At 38.9% G+C, this 21,384-nt stretch overlaps 1 protein-coding gene across 3 annotated transcripts in view; it reads right to left on the bottom strand.

The window, feature by feature from the left end:
- Positions 1-446: 446 nt before the first annotated feature.
- Positions 447-21,384, bottom strand: part of AZI2 (5-azacytidine induced 2) — a 44,713-nt gene continuing 23,775 nt past the window's right edge. For all 3 annotated transcript variants that reach the window (XM_038392732.2, XM_043508995.1, XM_043508996.1), the window contains 3 exons: positions 15,029-15,090; positions 7,735-7,853; positions 447-2,863 (listed from right to left, as the gene is read on the bottom strand). In XM_038392732.2, coding sequence (XP_038248660.1) covers positions 2,457-2,863; positions 7,735-7,853; positions 15,029-15,090 — 588 coding nt within the window. In that variant the 3' untranslated portion in view covers positions 447-2,456. The remainder of the gene's footprint in view (positions 2,864-7,734; positions 7,854-15,028; positions 15,091-21,384) is intronic.

Genomic DNA, 21,384 nt, shown 5'->3' with positions numbered 1-21,384 from the left:
CTTTTCCTTCCTCTCCTCTCCCTCAGCACATACCGGTAGTAGAGGACTAGATATAGGGACTTCTTTGCACAGAGAACAGAGCAGCTTCATGCTGAAGTGCAGCCTGGCTGTTTACAAAAGGTGAAGAGGACAAGACTGGAAAGAGGGGAGGAAGAATAAGGGAATATAGAGGAATGTTCTATTGCCTAAGACAGCCAACCCCAACTACCTTCCTGTGCCCAGGAGGAGAATACTCCTCCACATGTCAGGGCAATCTGTGGAGGTGTACACTCCTCCTAAGGGCTAAGCAGGCACCTTGAATTTAATCTTTATATTTTCACTGATCTGTGGTCAGATTCAAATTCTTCCCTGTTTTGCACACACAATCTAAAAATAAGGAATTCAGAGAGCAACAACAAAGGAAACAGCTATGCTTGCCAAAGCAAAAGGACATTTATAAGTAAAGCCCATTTCAAACAAAAATAAATTTATTTAAAATTTTACACAACAGGATTCCTTCCTTGCATAATTCCAACTGTTAATCAGGTTGATGGCCGTTGAAAACATTAAACTTACCAAAAATCTTTGTAACCAAGGGCATAAACCCAGTAAATTACATTAAAACTAGATACAATATATTATGCAGCCACATGAGAAATAGTTTCTGGTGCTTTGTTATTACACAGGTAGTTGGTTCTATCAGCTAAAGCCTAGCGACTTGGATTTGTTTTATGCATATTGGGGTTTGTTCTATTACTTTGCAAGAGCTTGTACTCCCTTGAGTCAGTCATGTTCATTGGTCAGAATAAATTCCAGCATCTGACACTATTTTCATTAATCACAGACAAACCAGGATATGCGCGCAAGATAACAGAAAGATAAAAACATATCTGGTGAAAGGTAGGCATATTATTTATGTATGCTGTTCACTAATAAAATAGATGGTATCAAAGACATTCTTTTGACTTAAAAAGATAGACAAAACTCCAATACATAAATAGGAGATGATATCGTATGAAGTACTGAGTGCATAGGGGAGGGGGAGCAGTGGATCTACATAAGTCACATAGTGTCCACAGTTCATCATGCTTTTAATAGTACATCACTGATGTGACTAATGCAGCCGTAACTTTTACGAAGTTACTGGCTTTTTTTTATATTTTACTGCTCAACTGTTGTGAAATCCATTTTCTCTTTACATTGACCTTAAGGTGAATTGGATGCTTGTTCCCTGTATACAGGGAACAATTACCAGTACTAATCATTTTACTACCAATTAAACTTTACATTCACTCAGAATATGAAATACCCAATGTAGAATTTTCCTCAAAGTATTGTACATTTCAACCATTTCACTTTAAACCTGGTGTAAGAAGCCAAATAGTTCTAAAATTGCTCTACCAAAGAGCAGGACTTAACTGCCTAGAAGCTTCCTTGGTTTAAAGAGAAATTTGTCTTTATACCAGCTAACCACGTACATCAGAGTATGGACAAAACTGTGTAAAAGTTGGCAAATTTATAATTTGAAACACTTTAGTTTTCTACACAACAGATGAAAAACCCTATTGAGATGGCACAGTTGTGTATTTTGAACACTGACACTTAACATCTGAGCTGCTCAAATTAAGGCTTCTGTTCTTGCGATAAAAAAAAAAGTTGATGGCCTTAGAAATCAGTTAAAGTGAAGATTTTGGTGATATACAAATGAGGCACACAAAGATCATTGCATTTTGGTTAGGGTGATTCTATAACATGCACCAATTTCCTTTGTCAGTGGAAAAAAATAAAAACTATGTCCATGAATTACAGCTTTCAGCAGCATCTATTTATGATCTTTAAATACTTACAGTAATGCCAAGAAAAAAGGTGCCACCTAAAGAGTGTATCCTAGCAGTTTTGGTTTATACATGTTACATAAAACATGATTTTGGAAAAAATCCTATAAATCTCACCTTTTCTTCCTGGCATATATCACACATTATAAATCCAGTGACTGTTCCTAAACCAGAGGGGGTAAAAACAACATTCCAATTCCATTCTTTACCTGAGAGTTCCATATCTGAAAGACACTTCTGTCAGAGGTAAGCTCACAGCTTTTAGATTTTTCTAACACAGGATACCAAATGCCTTTATGAGCAGTGTTATGTACATACAGCGAACTGAAATGCGGAGCTGGATTATTTTGATTTATTCCAAGAGTTCAATATTCAGTCTGTGTAATATTTGCAAGTGTGCGTCATGTTCAGTATAAAGAGGACCAAGCATTTAGGGCCTGATTCTGATTTGCTTACACCTGTATTACCACTATAGCTCCTTTGATTTAGTCTTGATCTACAGCAATGAGTGATCAGGCCACCCATCTTGGAACAAGACAAAAGAAGTTACCTCCACATTTCAGCTAACTACTTTTCTCTTTAAAAAAATTCTAGCACTCGGGTGCCTATTCAGAACTAGCACCAGTCTCTCTCAGAAACTACTTAGCTCTTGTGCAGGCAGTTTTGATTACACTGATCCAGGTAATCTATTGGATAGTTTGACAAAGAAGATTTATTTTTCATTTCCCAAAACATTGTCTCACTAGGTTTTGGAGGGCTTGGGAATACCCAGGAATTATCTTCCAGAGAGCTCTTTCCATACGAGTTTTGTTCATGACAGGTGGTGCTCCCAATTGCCATGGGTCTCTCATCTGTCCACGACTGAAGATTTGCCTGTTCAGACAGGATTTTTACATCTCTTGGGAGAGGGGGAGCTATGGCATTGCAGAGAAGTTTGTCATTTTGTGAAAGAGAGGTTTTTTTGTAGACTGCCCCAGAAGAAGTCAAATGTAACTTTGTGAGGTTCTTCTCCACGTCTTCAACACATTGTACTGGTGCACAAGTAGACGCTGAAGAGAGAAGACAACTAAATGTAATTCTTAAATTATGGATCTAGAAGATATAGTGTAAATACATTCAGAAATGTACTGAGTGTAACAGGACAACTTTTCACCTAATGGATCCCATATCCTGCTTTTGAGTGCCAATTAAATCCGAGTTAACAATTTTTATTCAAATATATTTTGCAAGTTTCACCACATCTCAAAAACCCAATCAACTCGTTCTCACATGGATGTGAGGGGGACTTGTGAATCTTTGGAAGTTTGATGAGACAAGTATAGAGTGCTGCACCAGGATGATCTGTGTGGACTCAAATGTCTGATTCACAATGGTCCCTTTTGGCCTTGGAATCGATGAATGTTGCTTGCCTGCAAAGAATCTTGCACCTTATTTCATTGTCTCTGAATGAGCTGCCTCCTGCTGCTGCCAGGTCCTGAACTCATCCTCAGTCCATGAAGCAACAGTGGGAAGATGGCATGGAGCTTACTGCTTCTCTGCTCAAGGGCCAGGTTTCAAACAGGCTAAGGAGGAGAGGATGACCTTTTGAAAACAGGCAGCAACTATCCAGAGGTAGAAATGGGACTGGCCACATGTTGGGTGAGCATATGACAAGGATATGGGGCTAAGTTTCCCATATCACCTCTACTCCTCTTTAGCATTTCACTACAAATTTAATGAGGATTGTCAGATCCTACAAGTTAAGCACTCCATAGGGAAGGTGAAGTTTCCTACAACAGCTATGAATCTAGAATACAAACTCTGGTTTATAAACACAACACTCATAAGGAACAAACAGAAGAGTTAGTGCAGGATGTAGTGTCACCCTGCCAGGGAATGTGAAAAAAATGGTGACCAATTAGCAAATTTCAGTAAAAAGCACTTTCCAAGGGCTGGTTTGTCACATCTGGAAGATACAGTTAGGAAATTTGTGACTCACCTCATCTGTGCTGATAGGTGTAAAAAGCAGTGCTTGAGCAGTAAGCTGTTGATAGGTACAAGGAAAAATAGCAGCCATGTACTATACTCCAAAAGCTGTGAATACTGGGGTTGGTGAAGCTTTAGGGCAGATGAAGTGTTATTCAGTCAGAAGTGTAGAAAGGGAATTGTATTATTACTCCTTACTAGCTATTCATCTCAAAAAAAAAAAAAAAAAGTGTGGGACAATGCAACCTGTCTATTGTCTGTGATTAACAGTCTGGGTTATAACTAGTTAATAAAAATTTCAAGGTCAATATTTCTGATGATCAACCTGAAAGTACTTTACACTCAATAAAATGACCCAAGTTTCTATACTCTAAGACTAAGATTATTTGACAAGAGAAGCATGCAGAGCCACTTAGGCAGCCTTGTCCTACTACTGAGTAGTTATATACACAACATATACTATCTATCGGTTTGTTTTGTAGCAGTGGGTAGGCCCAATCAGGACTGGTGCCCTCTTGTATTAAGTGCTCCCTGAGGAGCTTGCTGTAGTTTGCTTACAAGCATGTGTGAGCTGAACATTCGAGGAAATGGCCTACTGAGAACTAGATGAAATTGTAAGGATGAGAAAATACACCCAAAAAATCATTGCACTTTATGATGATTGAGCCTCAGTGGTCTGGAGCTAGTTCAGGCCAGAAACAAGTGATTGAAATACTGAGATAAATTCTGAGGAAAATTTTTATATTTCCACAGACAGAGGGCATTCTAAGAGACAGCAACAAAAGAGGAATGTTTCATTTCATCCTTCCTATGAGGTATTGAGAGAATTGAATAGTAAACAGTATAAGTTGGCTGTAGTCAAGATTTGACCAAACTGTATCAACCAAGCAAGAACTCAAAACAAGACTGGACTGTCAATTTTTTCCTGAGATAGCAAAAGTGTTCCTAAATAAGGAAGTTGCTTCTAAACACAGACAGCAAAAGTGTGTCAATTCAGACAGTGTCCTACAGTGGATCTCTCTCAACATTTAAAAGAGTTATATAATGCCCAATTCATGCAAGGAGCTACAGCATTATATAGCCTTCAATCTTAAAATTTGCTCATGTTCTACTTACTATATGGTAAGGTACTGAAAAGCATCAGAAAACACCCCACTTTCTCGTTGTTTTTCATCCACCATTACACTTAGAGTTCCAAAATGCTTCAAGAAGCCATGAGCTGCTTTTCATGAACAGTGTCTTGTATGTGGATAAATGGAATCCACATACGTGTTGCAATGGACATTCTGTTGGCAAGATTAACATGTAGCATCAATTATTTTGAACTCTATAAATTGCTTGCTTACCCTCTCCATTCTCTGAGTATGAAACAGAGTGTTGAAAAGTAAAAGGCGCTCTGAAAAAAAGTCTCACTTCTGCTATAGAACAAACTTCAAAGTACTTAGAAATGGAACTTACAATAGTGAATAAAACAGTGTGGGAAAGAGAGGAAATTCATTCTACTCCTGCCCATAACTTTTTGAACAAGATTCAATGGACATTGGAGAAAGTACTGAGCCAAAGACTTTCCAGATTCTACTAGCCTTTTCCTTAATAAAGATACTGCTTGGGAACACACTATTCTACATGTATGAAACATTCTGAAAATATAGTGGTCCTTGTAAAAGAAAGAGAAAGCAATTCAATTCTTTGCTGTTGTCATAGGGTTTCCCTTATATGAATTCACAGTCTAGTCACTTTTACCTCACTCTTTTACTTGTCCAATTTGTGACTCAAGTCAACCCTAAAATATGCAAGGATATCATTTTAGAAGATCATGGAATATTTGGAAACATTTGTTAAAGTGAGGATCATGTTTGTCTATTAGCTCTCTTAATTCAAGAAGTTTCTTTCATCATCACCACCCCCCCCCCCCCCCCAAAAGCCAATTCATGTTTACAATGAGATAAGGAGTGCATGAACACAATTATTAGGCAAACTGATTTTCTCCCATAAAATAGTCCAAGACATGGTTCAAATCAAGGTTATACTCTGCATGTTAACAATGCAGGTGCATCATGACTGCACTGCATTAATACGAGACATTGATGAATCAGTAAGCCAAGTCCAGCTTTAAGATGGGAAGCTTGCAAGAAGGAATAAAGGTAGATCAGGGTAGGCAGCCTGTGGCACTCAAGCTGATTTTCAGTGGCACTCACACTGTCCGGGTCCTGGCCACCCTGCATTTTGATTTAATTTTAAATGAAGCTTCTTAAACATTTAAAAATCTTATTTACTTTACATACAACAGTAGTTTAGTTATATATTATAGACTTATAGAAAGAGACTTTCTAAAAATGTTAAAATGTATTACTGGCACAAGAAACCTTAAATTTGAGTGAAGAAATGAAGAATCGGCACACCGATTCTGGAAGGTTGAGCTAGATGCTTGTATGTGCCAATAAATGATTGTGGGCAAAGAAACCTACAAAATAAGCCTGGCAAAAATCCACACACCCCAGCAGACCAATTTATAATGTCTTCTATATCCCTTGAAGCACAACTCTATTACTTACTGCAGAAAAATGCTGCTGCAATGAGTTTTCTGGTGGGGAAATGTACGGTTAGCACTTGTGCAGATGAGAGAGACAACAGCCCGAGAACCACAACAGCACAGCAAATGCATGCTTCTTTACACTACCATCACACAACCCTGGCCAGAACAGACTTCTTAGGACTAGAGAATTATTCAGAGTCCACACAATCCTTGATTTCTCTTCTGAAATTTGATGTTAAATGTGTCAGTAATGTACCTTTTCAATGTAGACAGACACTCATCCAGTGGGAACTGGACTGAAGCTACCAACTCATTTCGTAGACTACCTCAGATAGTGATCATCAGTCACAGAACAGGACCAAAGTCAAACTAGTGCCCTAGAGGTGAATCCCATTATCAATTCCTTGAGCCATCCAATTCTGTATTAGCTAAGTGTTCCTCTAATATTTAGGCTTTTGGATCTGTCATCTGAGCTCTCTGACCTGTTTATATCCTTTATCAAAGTGCATCATCAGATGTTGTCACCAATCAAACATACTATAAACAAGTGACTGTTGCTTATCTTATTTACCACCTACATTTTGGAATTTCCTACCCAGTGAAAAATAGGGATGCTGCTACTCACTAACCGAATGTTTTCTTATTTAGCTTTCAATCATTAGATCACAGGTGACAGTGCCAAATACCGGTTTTTTATAAAATCCCTGCACTGGAAGGAAATATTACACACAAGAGTTGAAACAGAAATAACTTCAGTCAGCAATGTATAAAATCTGCAGTAAACCCAGAGCAATGGAAATGACCAATTTTGTCAATTGTTTTTAACAGGGTGGTGGAGGTAAACCAGTTTTGCAGCATCAATATTTTGATTACAGGGAATATCATCTGGCGTTCTATTTCACTGGGAAATTTCATAAGTTTTCAGAATGTTTTCATCACTAGTAAGAAAAATTATAGCTACATGGAAAGAGTTCAAAATCTGTTCCTGAATTTTAAAATGCTACCAAAATATTTTCTATATTTGATACTGTTAAAGTAAGAGAATTCATTTGAAAAGTGAAATCTTTGTTTGTTTTGTTTTAAAATATGAAGTAGTTGTGGTAAAAGGTCAAATATGAGTAAACTTAACACCTCAGCCTTGTACACATCAGCGACACTTGACTGAGAAAAAAGCCACAAGGGGAACAGAATACAGTACTGAAGAAAAAAACGCATCAGCAACACCTTTATGTGTGAAGCTGACCAGTATGAGACAGAAGCCAAAGCAGTAAATGGTTAGGCTGGAACTATAATACACTGTCTTATCAACTTCAACTGATGAGATTTTGAGAAGATATGATAACTAGTTTCTCTTTAAAATGGTGTAGCTTGGATCAGTGGTTGTATTTGTAAGGCTTATTCCTGCAAACACTGACTTGCCTTTCTTGGTTGCAGTTGCGGTTTTCAGTTTTCGTAGAACCTCAGCTTGCACTTCAGTCACCAGATGCAAGTTAGACATTTCCCTCTTCAATTCCCAGTATGCTTGCTGCACATTTTCACTGAAAGACATTTTAAAAAGTTAAATTTCTGCTGCCCTTGCAACTGGCCTCCCTGACTCTGTTGCAGTTCTTAAGAGTTACAAAGAAAATATTAACCCCGAACAATGCCTCTTTTGCTTAATGAGTGTATTCTCTTTTCAGTTTTGCTAAAGAATCGTTTCAGTCTGACATTGCCAATGGACAGTATAGCCAGTAAGGCAGAGGCCATCAGAGTATGTGGCTCTTAATGCTGTGCATATTAGTGCTTAAAAACACTGAACTACAGCAATAATTTCAAAACTCTCCAAATGGCAAATTAAGATTAAGAATACTCTGCTAGGTTCACATCTGAAATTAAGTTTAATCTGATGTAAAGCCAATACCCTCAAATATATCCTACACACTGGATACTATGAAATAGATGTGGTAAAGAAATTAAATATGAATTCCTTTGTTTGGAATTTAGCAAATTGCCAGATACAAACTAACAATATTCCAGATCATGTTAATGGATCTACAGTATTAGTCAAAAACTAAGCAGCTGATATTTCCAACTTGGTATTTTAGTCTTCACACCACTCAGTTTGCCACAGTGATTTCAGATTAATTAGGTACTTGATACCCAAATTGCTGAACACATGCCTAGGCCAAATTAAAATAATGCTTTATGTCTGACTGGGCTGCCTCATACTGCTGAGTGTAAATCAATGTGACAAGACAGTGTAAGTTATCAAGAACCAGTTCTCATTTTTGGTGGTGGACAGGGAAAGGGATGGGGGCGGGGGAGGGATGGGAAATGGTGGGCAGAGCTGTTTTGTACTCTAAAAACATTCCTGTTATTTAAAGTAGTTATTATCCATGACTTAAACAGGTAATCAGCAAGTCAAATTTTGCCAAGAGAGAGGTTAGAGAATGTCTAAGCAAAATATATGATGAAGAGCTATTTATTTAGCAGATTATTCAGTCTTCAGAATATTTTTCTGATATTTAATAGATGCTTAGTGCCCCACTGTGAGCTGTAGCTCACGAAAGCTTATGCTCAAATAAATCTGTTAGTTTCTAAGGTGCCACAAGTCCTCCTTTTCTTTTTGCGAATACAGACTAACACGGCTGCTACTCTGAAACCTGTCATTATATCAGAACATAATTCTATGAACCAGATTTTCAGAAATGCTTAGTACCCACAACCAGGGCCAGATTTTCAAGAGAAAATCCGTTTCTGTTTATGCAAGTACATGAAGACTATTTTACGAGTGCTCAGTACCTTGCAGCTCCTACTGAAAACAATAAGAGCAGCTGAGAGCCAACCTGGTTTGAAAAACCTATTCCTATCACTACACTACTTTCAAATGAAATAATTAGATAGCATCGTTCATGCTTCTACACATATTGAACAGCAACTGTATATCAACTACTGTTTTGAAAGACCTACTGGAATATTTTAAAATATGCATGCACTGTTACCTTTGATATAGAGGCATTGGGCTACTACTGCTTTGACAGCAACTGCTGGCCACAGAAAATCCCCAGCTTTTTTTAAATTAAGAATCCTGCTCTAACAAAATCCTTGGATCACCACAAGTTGCTCAGAAAGGAAGCTACACCATTTGTGTTTAAAGCTTTCTTTCAGAACAGAATATAACCCAAAATACCACTTAAAACAGTAAATATACACCCAAGCCAAACTTTTTTTTCAGAATTAATTGTATTATCACAGCATCTTGGAGTCCTAAATCATGGACTGGGACCCCATTGTGCTATACAAGAATCCCCATTATACAGAATTTCTGAATCCACATTCAAAATTGCTTTATAGATGTGACAGCACAATAGTTTTCACTTCACTCCAGCTCTAAGATTGTTGGGTATCACTGATGTCAGTGGGTATGAAACGTTATCAACACATTTGCACTGAGGGCAAAAAAGTGTATCCTAAATTTGTGGGTATCTACTGCAGAATCTGTGTGACATCTGAAAACTCAGGTAGTTTTTTTGTTTTGTTTTTTTAAACAGAGGACAAATCGTATTTATGCTTCATTTATTCAGATGCTCTCAACTTTGAAAATGACTGGATCAATGCTCATTCTACCAAACAAGAACTATCCAGTATCCAAGTTACATAAAACTTAAAACCAGCTCCAGATCTGCCACAGACTAAGAGTAAAATGTTCAGAAGTGCCTAAACGACTTGGGAGCCTAAATCCCATTTTCAAAAGTGATTTAAAAGCCTAAGTCTCACTGAAAGTCAATGGGACTTATGAAGTGCCTATCACTTTTGAATATTTCACCTCATATGTACAATTTCCCTCCAGATGAGAATGTACGAAATGGATCCTTGCATGTATTGGTTAACTATTTAAATTACTACAAACCTTTTCTTCTTGATTATTAAGTATTCTATATACCCAGATTGTAAACTGTAATTACAAAGTAACAGTGGCAGCTGTATTGATATACGTAAACACACCTTTATTTTAATCTTCTCAGATCTGTTAATTATTTAGCACAGAGGTTCTCAAACTGGGGGTTGTGACCATTCAGCGGTTCACAAGGTTATTATGGGTGGGGGAGGGAGTTGCAAGCGGTCAGCCTCCTCCCCAAACACTGCTTGACCGCCAGCATTTATAATACTGTTAAATATAAAAAAAAAGTTTAACTTATAAGGAGGGGGGATTGAACTCAGAGGCTTGCTGAAAAAGTGCTTGCTGTACAAACGTTTGAGAACCACTGAGTTAGCATAAAAACATCTGATCCACTCACTACACATACATCCCACTACTGCAACATCTTAAAATATATGTTTACTACAAACATTTGTGAAATACTACAGCTTATTTTACTAAAATATTCCTCTCACCAATAAAATCATCCACCACTACACAATCCTTTTACAGATACTACTTGGAAAGCTCTTGGCACCAACATAACTGTTTAAGTCTTCAGGAAACTGGATTTGCAAAACAGGTTTATTACAATCACAGAGATTTTGCAAGCAGTTGACAAGTGTGAAATAATTACTTCACAAAAAAAATGAGTTAATGGCATATGCCTTTCCCCAGTAAACAATAAGGTTGTTTGCTATAGTAAATGTTTCACATAGGAACCTGTCTAAGGGTGTGAAAAGAGTGACTGCTCTGTACAGTTCTGTACATTAATATGCATTACAAATAGTTAATTACAATATAAAACCACACTGTACATGTGAAAAAAGAAAAGGAGTACTTGTGGCACCTTAGAGACTAACAAATTTATTTGAGCATAAGCTTTCGTGAGCATCCGATGAAGTGAGCTGTAGCTCACGAAAGCTTATGCTCAAATAAATTTGTTAGTCTCTAAGGTGCCACAAGTACTCCTTGTGTTTTTGCGAATACAGATGAACACAGCTGCTACTCTGAAAACCGTACATGTGCCAATTCCTGCAGAGGGCTGCTACCTGGAAGCTGCTTTTTAAAAACAAATTTACTCTACTAGAGTAAAACAGATAACTACTTTATCTTGAGAACACTTATGCTGTCAGACATGCAAGATTGACTATCCTGCTGCAATTGGAACCACAAGACCAAACAAACAAACAAACCAACCAACCCTGTTTGCTGTGTGACAAAGGTGAGTAGCAGTAGTTCGGATATAGCCTGCCCTATGTTATAGTCATAATAAAAATACTATCAAGTAAATGAAAAGAATGCCGGTAGCACTACTCATTCTTTAAAATGCATCCTTCCCCTTCTCAACAGGCAAAGCAAGACAACGCAATATGATCTATAACAATTTCTTATTAGTAAATACTATTCTCCCCTCTTGTGGAAAACTACGTAAGTACACAATTTGCCTACGTCAGGATGAGAGGTACAAATAAGCTCACACATTTATTGGTATACCCACTACATTCCTTTAAACCCAAATTTTTTTTTTAAAGGGCATTTTCCGAAGTATTTTTGAACTCTCCCCCATACTGCACTGCCGGTAGTCAAGCAGAACAACTTGTATCAGATTACAATACACACATGAGAATAGAGCAAAGATGTTTTGGGGCTATTCCAACAGGAAAAGCAGTCATCTGCTTTGCCAACACTTTTCAAGAGTACCATGTGTTTTAGTCAAGTGACTAGAAGGAGTAATTTGTAACATCATCTTCCTTATTTCCTGTTTGTTGAAGGTAGACAGCACAGCACATACCGGTGGAAGCAAAGTTAAGCTGGGTCACTGCATTCTCCCCTTTTGCTTCCATCTTCTATAATGTCAGCTTGAAGATTTGTCAGTGTTATACATTATTTGAGAAAAGGGTAAATTGCAGCTGGGAGCACATTCACAAACAGCTGTTTTTCTGCAGTACTGATAGAAAACCTTTGAGGTCCTCAAAAGCTTCAACACTACAGCAGGACTCAACTCCTTCCTGTTAGCAGCTGAAAATTCCTTTTACCCTTCAAGCCTCTTCTAGTGTATGTGAATGTCCTGGGAAGTTGGAGAAGAGTTAATTGGAAAACCAGGAACTATTTTAGTTGATGTCTTATGCCCTTGTTATCTACAGGTTGCAATGCACTACAAGGGGCAAGCCACAAAAGGTCAGTTAAACTTCAGCCAATGCAAACTCCAGTGGGACACACACTTAAGTGGAACAGGTCACCATCACTACATTGTGATCCATGAATTTTTGCTGGCTTCATCTCCTTCCTGGAATGATACAAGGTGTTCATCTTTTAAACTCTATATTAGATTGGAGTCTAGCTACCCAAGAATCTTCTACATACCTCACTTGACTACTGTTAAAAGATTTGAGAACTTCCAGATGTAAAATTCTGGCCTTAAGGGTGCTGCGTGAGACTCACTGTTTTTGCTCAAAAAAGTGTTTTACCTTTTGATAAAACTATGGAGATTAAGATCAAGTGGCAGGTTATGGTGGTTGATGGGGGGTAGCTATTGTTGCTCCACAACATGCTCAGTTCTGGCTGATGTTTTAGTTTACGTAACTTGCTTAGACAACAACAGCATTTTGCACATAATTGATATCACCACTAGAAGCATTTAGTTTACTCTTATCTCTGATCACAGAATCCTTTTCTCACCCTGATACCATTATGGCTTTTCAGGTGGTGTTCACTATCCTTTTCAATGGCACTGAACAAGCAGCTAAATTCTCTAGCATGCTCATCTCTTGTCTTGAATGCTCCTTTTCAGGTTTCTAGTGGAGACTTTGCACCTTCCATAATAGAGCAGCACACAGCTGATTCCTTGATATTTTATGTGGCTTCATGTAGTTATGTGTGTTGACTCACATTCCAATGTCATCTCACATCTGCTTGTCTTGAATGTCTTCTAACTACAACAGAATATACCAAAAACTGAAGAACTTCTAGACAAAGCCCTAATCCCATTTTGTGACTCCACTGTTATTCTCCTTAATTAAAAAGGTAACATTGCTCCCAAGTCCAGAAATCTTGGCATCATCCCTGACACAAGATCCTTTCCCTCATCTCCAAGTCACTATTGCCATCTCCAGAATTAATCTTTACTGCCATCTTGCCTCTACTGAATTCCTTTTATTGACTTGATCACATCTGTAACACTGTTGGCTTCCTTTGTCCTAGCATCTATGTCTACGCATGAGGGAATTCTGCACCAAAAAATTAATTCTGCAACAAAAATATTTTAAAATTCTGCAAATTTCATTTGTCAAAATAACAATATAATCACACCAGTTTCAATTATTTTTTGTCATTTATTTCAAAATACCTGTCAGCAAGTATGTCCGTAACAATACCGACAACAAAAGATTCAGGAAATGTTTTTTGAAAAATAGATTCCTTACTAGGCGTATTAATACAGAACTCTGAGTAATAATTCATTTAAATGACAATCCAGAACCGTATTGCCCACTCCCCTCAGAAGCAGTGCAAAGGCTTGCGGAAGTCAGGGGTAACAGAGGAGCCGAGGGAGAGGGAAGTAATTGCTGGGAAAGAGCCTTGGAGGGTTGTTGGTATGGGTATGAAAAGTATGGAACAGGGTTATTTTGTGGGGTGGGAGGTGGGGAAGGATTGTTAGGGAGCTTCCTGCATGCAAATCCTAGCTGACCCCTAGCCTCTCCCATTCAGTCAGGCACATCTGCCCCTGTCCCCATGTGTCCCTGCATCCCCATGTGTCCTTGCGCCCTCTGTCTACATCTGTCCCTCCACCCCAACTCAGGCACGTTCCCCACTCCTCTTCTGGATAAGCCCTTCAAAAGTCTTTTGTATGATCACTGTCAAGGGCCTCACCCAGAACCTTTCCCAAATCCTGGTGTGTCTCAGTCTAAGAAGAAGACAGGCTCTTCTTCTAGCCTATGCATCCAACTTTAATCAGATGACCCTTCCTGGTCACATGCTCCCTCGAATCAGATGCTTCACCCAAGCACATCTCAGTCCTATGATTCAGAAGAAACCAGACCAAGTCACAGCTGGGCCCACTGCATTTAAAAGGGGCAACTCACTCCATGAGTATGTTCCATGTTGGCTACTCAACAGTGTAAAAAAAGGAATTGAAACTCCTGGTCACTAAACTTAAAGGAATCCAGATATACTATTAAGATGTAGACAGTAGAACCATACATCCTGTCGTCCACCACATTTAGCCTTGAAGCCACTACCAAAGCAAACTCAAAACACAATACACGTTTGCAAAAGACTCCATAGACTTGCTACACTATCCTTCTCACATTATAGTCTTAGCCAATTCCCTATTCCCTCAAATCAACTTATCTTGAATATCTGTCTACTCAGTTTACTTGAGTGGGTGTTGAATCTCTAATTTGTACTAACCCACCTCTTTGAAACACATTCATTTCTCTTCCTGATTCTAGAGTATTTTCATCCTTGACCTTAGTAAACTTTTATTTATTTTTTTTTAACTGCCTATTAAATCTGGTATTTAACTTGTGTGATCTGGAAACAATTCAGAAGATTTAGACACTGTTTTCTCTGTCTTAGAGTTCACATAAGTAGATTTAACTTTCATCCTAGTTTATCAACATGAATAAAAATAATAAATTGTGTCAAATATCAAGTGCATGTGAGTTGGCAACTATTTATATAGCAAGCTACTTTGAGTTAGCATATTATTCAAATAAGTTCACGCACAGAACCATCTGCCACATCAGCTCAATGCATCATTTCTAACTCAAACACTAACAAAAAGAAACATAGGAGAACCACAAATCTTCATACCTCTGAATATTTTGTTTTTGGAGGAGGTCTCCATTTAACAGATTTAATTCCTGACCCTGGTCCTGGAAAGAAAAAAAGGAAAAAAAAAAAAAAGCAAACAGTTACTTCTATTTAGTGTCCAAGATCTTTGTAACAAAAATCTAATCTTCTGAGCATGTAGGTCTTCAGTTTCATTAGCTGATGTACATTGGGAAGGGAAGGAGAGATTGATGTGCCATTTTACAATAGAAAATTTGTAAAAATTCACAAGTTTCCTACATAAATTGTGGCTACCTGAATTAATGTGTGAACGAGAAGATCAACTGTGTTGAGAAAATGAGTGAAACGCAACAATACTATCCCTGCACTTTCTGAAACATTCAGTTATGGGGTCTAGAGATTTTCTAGTAAGAAGGCTCACACAAAATGCTCATCTATACAGAAAAAGGCAAACCTGGGCCTCATTAACATTATTTCTGTGTTTACAAAATTGGTAACTAAATAGTCTGGGCTATACTTGCAGACACCACTTTTCAATATATTCAACTTCCACAAGACATGTAAACTCAAGTGTTTCAACCAGGCTATACTCAATCAGTTTTTGTAGATTAAAGTCAATGGGATGTGTGCTCCTATGTTACCTACGCGCTTTGGAAAAATCCCACCTTTAGGTACCCAAGTATTGGTTTAATCTAGATTCGAAAATTCTGGCTTCTGTATAAAAAGTTCACAATAACTAACTAACTTATTAAAAAAGTCTAAAGGACTTTTTTCTATTAACACTGAAGCAATTTTGTTTTCGTGTGACAGATTTTATCCTGCTAAATTTTTTAAAAATAAAATACATTTAAAATAAAATGTTGCATAAGGTAATGTACTTGCTGTACTGTTTACAGTATCAGGGCCTTAATTTTTAAAAAACTGTTTTTTGCTTATAGCAGTTTTGTACAAGTAGGATACCCTACTCGCAGTGGCATTAAAAACAGCATTTAAAATTTAGTTAATTATTAAAACTAATCTAGAATTAGAAGAGCAAAAAAATTTTTTTTTTATTAGATTCTGGTAAACATGCTATCAATTATCACTGTGGCTTTAAGTGGACCCACTCTATTATTAGCATAGCTGTTAGTTGATGCAGGATGAATATTCCATACACCTACCATGCAAAACTGAAACAAGAAAATCTAGAATACTAAAAATATAGAAAAGACAACCAGAATATTACGATAGCAGTCATTTCTCTTTAATTCTAGGTTTTAAACTATGTTTGCTAAATTGGTCTTTGCCAGTTGAAATATTGAGAGCGCTGTGGGATTTCTTAATACAATGTCATTTTCCTCTTCCTCCAAAGCTTTACCGCTCATGTGCAAGATATTCAGTCTCTGTGTATAAAAATAGCTACTCTAAATTAGTGTACACTAGTTTAAAATCTTGTTCATATGTCCTTCCCATCTTGATCTATTAGTGGATTTGAGGGGAAGAAGTAGTTTCTTGTATTTCTTCTTGAAGACAAGTTACAGTAACAATTATTGATTCAGAGTTTGGTGCACCATCTACACAAAACTTGCCCCCTAAGTCTGTTAGATCTCCGAGCATGCATCACACAAGCAATAAATCCCCCGTATGTGAACAGCCATTATTCAAACTAAGTAACTCCAAAATTTTTTGAACAGAACACTTGATTTTGTTTGCTTTTTTTTTAATTCTTTAAAATTTATGAAGTTGGTCAGAAAAGGCACTTACAATAACTAGGTGTAAACAAAAAAAGAACCACCTGCTAAGGAGAGGAAAGTTAACAGTGAATAAACACTCAATTCAAGATAGATTCCCTTTAGCATCATCTAGTGGACAAAATATGTATCAGCATGTAGATACTGAAGAAATAAAAACACAGTAAGAGCGGCTCAAACGCTCTTAAAACATTAAACCATGTCATGTTTGCACAAAGGTGACTGATGACAGCAATCAGTTGATCAGGTTGCCCAACGAAGTCCCCAAAGACTGATAGCCAGTATTTAAGTGTGTATCTTAAAAAAAACATGAATGTTTAATCTTTAACAGCTAGGGCAAACTTAATAGTGTTAGTAAATACTAGAAAAACGGAGAACTCACTCTATTCAAAGATAGTATATCCTCTGTTTTAAGGAAAAAAGTCAAATCATTTCATCTGCCTCTGTTTTCCTTCTTTTTTAAAATTGTAAGTGCATTTTAATTTAATATCTGCAGCATATAGCTGCATTTAGCAGATCAGTAGCTTAAATTTGAGAGCTCACTCATGACTGCAGTGTCTATAAAACAGTGTCTTTATGAACAGCTATAAAAACTGTGTGCAGAAGCAACCACATCCCTTCCACATGAGCTAAGTTTTAAAGACCAAGACAAAGAGTACCTTAATACACCTACAGCAAATGTTAAAAATAATAATTAAGAATTGTGCTCTCACAACACCAAAAGAAATCAGATTCTGGGCTCTGGTCTTAATTCTGGAGAAAAGAGGAAGGTATTAAGAGTATGAAAAATTGTTGCAAGGAATTGAGTGCTTCATGATTCCTTCCTGATGAGATCAGCCAAAGCTTCAGCACCCTTTGGCTGTTTCTGGGATGGTCGGGCTTAAAAACAAGGTCTAAATATTACCATTAGTTCCACAGACATTTCTAATACAGTCCTGCATAAAAAAAGATACTGGAAAGTCGTAGCTTTCAACCCAAGACCTAAAATGAGGCACAATACAGAATACAGATGGAAGTTAAGGGGATGTAACTTCTTTTCTTTAAGATGCACAAGCTGCTTTCTCATTTCATTAACAGGACTGCATTTTTGGAGTCATCTTCAAGGAAAAGATCATTAAGATAACAGCAAGCCTGTACTGAAGGTAATAGTTAAGAAATTATGCTTGCTGTCCCCCCGACTTTGCTGGATGTGGACATGTCTGATGCACGTACTTCAGGACAAGAAATTGGTCTTACTCCAAGAGAGCTGTGTAAATGTATAGAACTGTATAAAACAAACTTTTTAATAAATATACTGCATTATGCACAAAAAAACCTACATTAAAAGAACATTCAAGGTTGCAAAGTCAAGCTCTCAAAAGTTAGGAAATAGCAGAATTACGACTGCCTACGCAATCTTAATTCAGCCTCCTTATGTTTATGTGTCATGATACTGTCTTTAATTACATGATCACTTAGTATCTTTTCCACAGAGCCCCTGCCTGTGGATGACTCAGGGTTGTATGGTGAAGGAGGCTGTTGTCTATGGGACCCTTGCCTCACAGAACTGGAAGCAGTATAGTGAATAGGGTAGGGGATTGCAGGAAGAGAAAGAAGTCTCTTGGTTAAGGCAGTTGAATGCTGTCCTGGAGAAGTGGATTCTATCCTTGCCTTTGCCACAGAGTTCCTATGTAATGCTAGGAAAGTCACTTAAACCAAGCTTTCCACAGGTGGCCACCAACTGTGTTCCTCATTTTTTGCGAGCCAAACTTGAGACTCCAGGGTCTGATTTGCTGAAGTGTGATGAATATGCACAACTGCAACCAAAGTTGCAGGAACAGTGCTTTGAATATATAAAATGCTAAATAATGTTAAGTACTTTGAAAAAAAAAAATCAGGCCCTTGGCATCTCAAATTAGAACCCAAAATTAGTGGAAAATTTTGACCTTACTTTGTCTCAACTTCCCACATGTGAACTAGGGATAATACAAACCCGTCACTACACAGGGATGTTGTGAAGATAAATTTGTATTTGTGAAAAACTCAGATACAATAGTGATAAATACCATAGACCAGTGGTTTTCAAACTTTTTTTTCTGGCGACCCAGTTGAAGAAAATTGATGCCCTCAACCCAATGGAGCTGGGTATGAGGGTTGGAGGGCACTAGGTTTGGGGCAGGCTCAGGGCTGAGGATTGGGGTGCGGGTGCAGGCTTACCTCGGGCAGCTCCTGGTCAGCAGCACAGCGGGGGTGCAGAGGCAGGCTTCCTGCCTGACCTGGCACCGCAGACAGTGCTTTACCCCAGAAGCAGCCAGCAGCAGGTCCAGCTCCTAGGCAGAGGTTCACAAGTGGCTCTGCATGGCTCTTGCCCATAGGACCCCCCCCCACAGCTCCCATTGGCTGGGAGCCTGTGCTCAGGGTGGGGGCAGCACACAGAGCTCTGTGGGCCCCCCCCACCCAGGAGCCAGACCTACTGCTGTCCGCTTCTGGAGCACAGCATGGTGTCAGAACAGGTAGGCATTAGCCTGCCTTAGCCGGGCAACACCGCCTACGGGACTTTTAATGGCCCAGTCGGCTGTGCTGACCAGAGCCGCTGCAAACCAGCACCTTACATTCCGCAACATATTACTCGATCACGACCTGCAGTTTTAAAACCACTGCCATAGACAAGCCCTTAAGGAAATTAATAATTCTGTCTTCAAAGCAGAATTTGAATGGTGTGCAGTAAAACTGGGTATAGGGTCATGCAATAAAGTATTTTACTTCCCTAACCATGAGGCTATCCTTTCTCTTCCTGCAATCCCTGCCTCATACACTATATACCTTGCATACCTGAGAGGCAGGGGTCCTACAGACAACAGCTTCTTTTACTGCACAGCTTTGATTCATCCACAGAACAGGTCCATTCTGTGTACTAAATGAAGCAGGGGCCCGGGGGAGAGGAGGGGGAAGGTAAATCATCATGTAATTAAGGACTATTGTAATTCATACATAGAAGGGGCCAAATTAAGGCTGCACAAGCAACCTTAATTCTGGCATTTCCTAACTTTTTGAGTGCTTAACTTTGCAACCTTAATACTGTTCTTAAAGTAGTTTGAGTTTGTCACTTGGTTTGTTAAAATAGCAAATGAAAAGACATTCTATTTTGTGGCATCATATTAACATCTACATGATTCATCAGCAGGGTGGAACCTTTAGATCCACTGCACAGCCTCTGCCTCTTGAACTAACACAGTAACTGAGAGCAGTAATAGGTCAACAACCTCTCAGGACCAGCACTAGATGGGGATGAAACACACATTTTGCCAGTGGATTTCACAGATGATATTTGCCAACAGAAAAGTAGAGAAATGGTAAAAATCCTGGGTTTCTTTCCAGGCTCTGGAGAGGAGCAGGCTCTAATGGGCAGACTTCTGCCAGGTCCCCCAACCATAAAACCTTCTGACCCATCCTCTCCCTCCCTCTTTCCCATTTCTGGCTCTTTGTCCCAGTCCCATTTTCCTTGAATACAGTGTCCTAGTCTCCACTATTCTAGCTTCTAATCTCAATCCCAGTCTCCTTGCCCTGCCAGTCCCAATTCCCCCCCCATCCCTGCTCCTCATTCAATCTGCCTCCCTCCACTGGTTCCCAGTCTCAGTCTCCTCCCGTCCTACAGACTTCTCATCCATTCTCAGTCTCCCACAAATAGCCTCCCCATCTCCATGTCCTACTCTCTCCCCTTCCCTGGCTTCTTGTTCCAGTCTCTTTGCCCAGAGAGTCCCAATCTCCCCTCTCATTATCAGTGCCTCATTCAATTCCAGTGTTCCTCTTCATGCCAACTGTATCCCACTTCACATACCTCATTTCCCTCATCAGCCTCCAGTCCCAGTTTCACCAGACTCCTTTTCCCCAATTTGCCCCTTTCCTGCCCCCTTGGTCCAGTGTTTGTCGCCTCTGCATAAGAATCAGGTCGTTTCCTACTTCAGTCTACATACATGCCAAAAAGGGTAATTGAGAACACAGGAGAAACAGGCTCCTGGTCTCAGAGTTCAAGTCCTGGACCCACCAGGCCTAGAGCACATGGGAGCAGCCACCTCAGGGAAAGTCTAGCTTTACCCCTTTAGCTCTGGGTTGGTGCATGATCAGTAGTTCTGAGGGAATGGTGCACACACAGTCTGGTCAGCACCAGGAGGTGAGAGACACTCAGGCATACCCAGTGCAATCAAAATCAGTGGGAATTTTGCTGCTAATAAATCTTCAGAAGTTTCTGACAGGTTCAGTCACAGAGACCACCTTGGGACAATCACCTGACGTGCTGAAGTTACCTCTGAGCCAGTTTTCCCTGCCAGCTTGGGACTCCAGAACCCTGCCTTGTTGAGCCAGATATGCTAGCCTGCTGCAACACAGACCCAGGTCTGGTCCACACCCCCAAAGCTGCAGACTTTAATCAAACACTGCTCAGCAGGTCACGTATCTCCAGCACCCAGACACCCAGTTTCCAATGGGATCCAAACCCCAAATAAATCCATACAGAATAAACTCATAAATTGTCCACCCTCTATAACACTGATAGAAGGTATGCACAGCTGTTTGCTCCCCCAGGTATTAATCACTTACTCTGGGTTTACTAATAAACAAAAGTGATTTTATTAAGTATAAAAAGTAGGATTTAAGTGGTTCCAAGTAATA

The sequence above is a fragment of the Dermochelys coriacea genome, chromosome 2 (genome assembly GCF_009764565.3).
Source record: "Dermochelys coriacea isolate rDerCor1 chromosome 2, rDerCor1.pri.v4, whole genome shotgun sequence".
Lineage (NCBI taxonomy): Eukaryota > Metazoa > Chordata > Testudines > Dermochelyidae > Dermochelys > Dermochelys coriacea.
The sequence above is the reverse complement of the archived record's forward strand: the minus strand, read 5'-3'. Positions and strand labels throughout refer to the sequence as shown.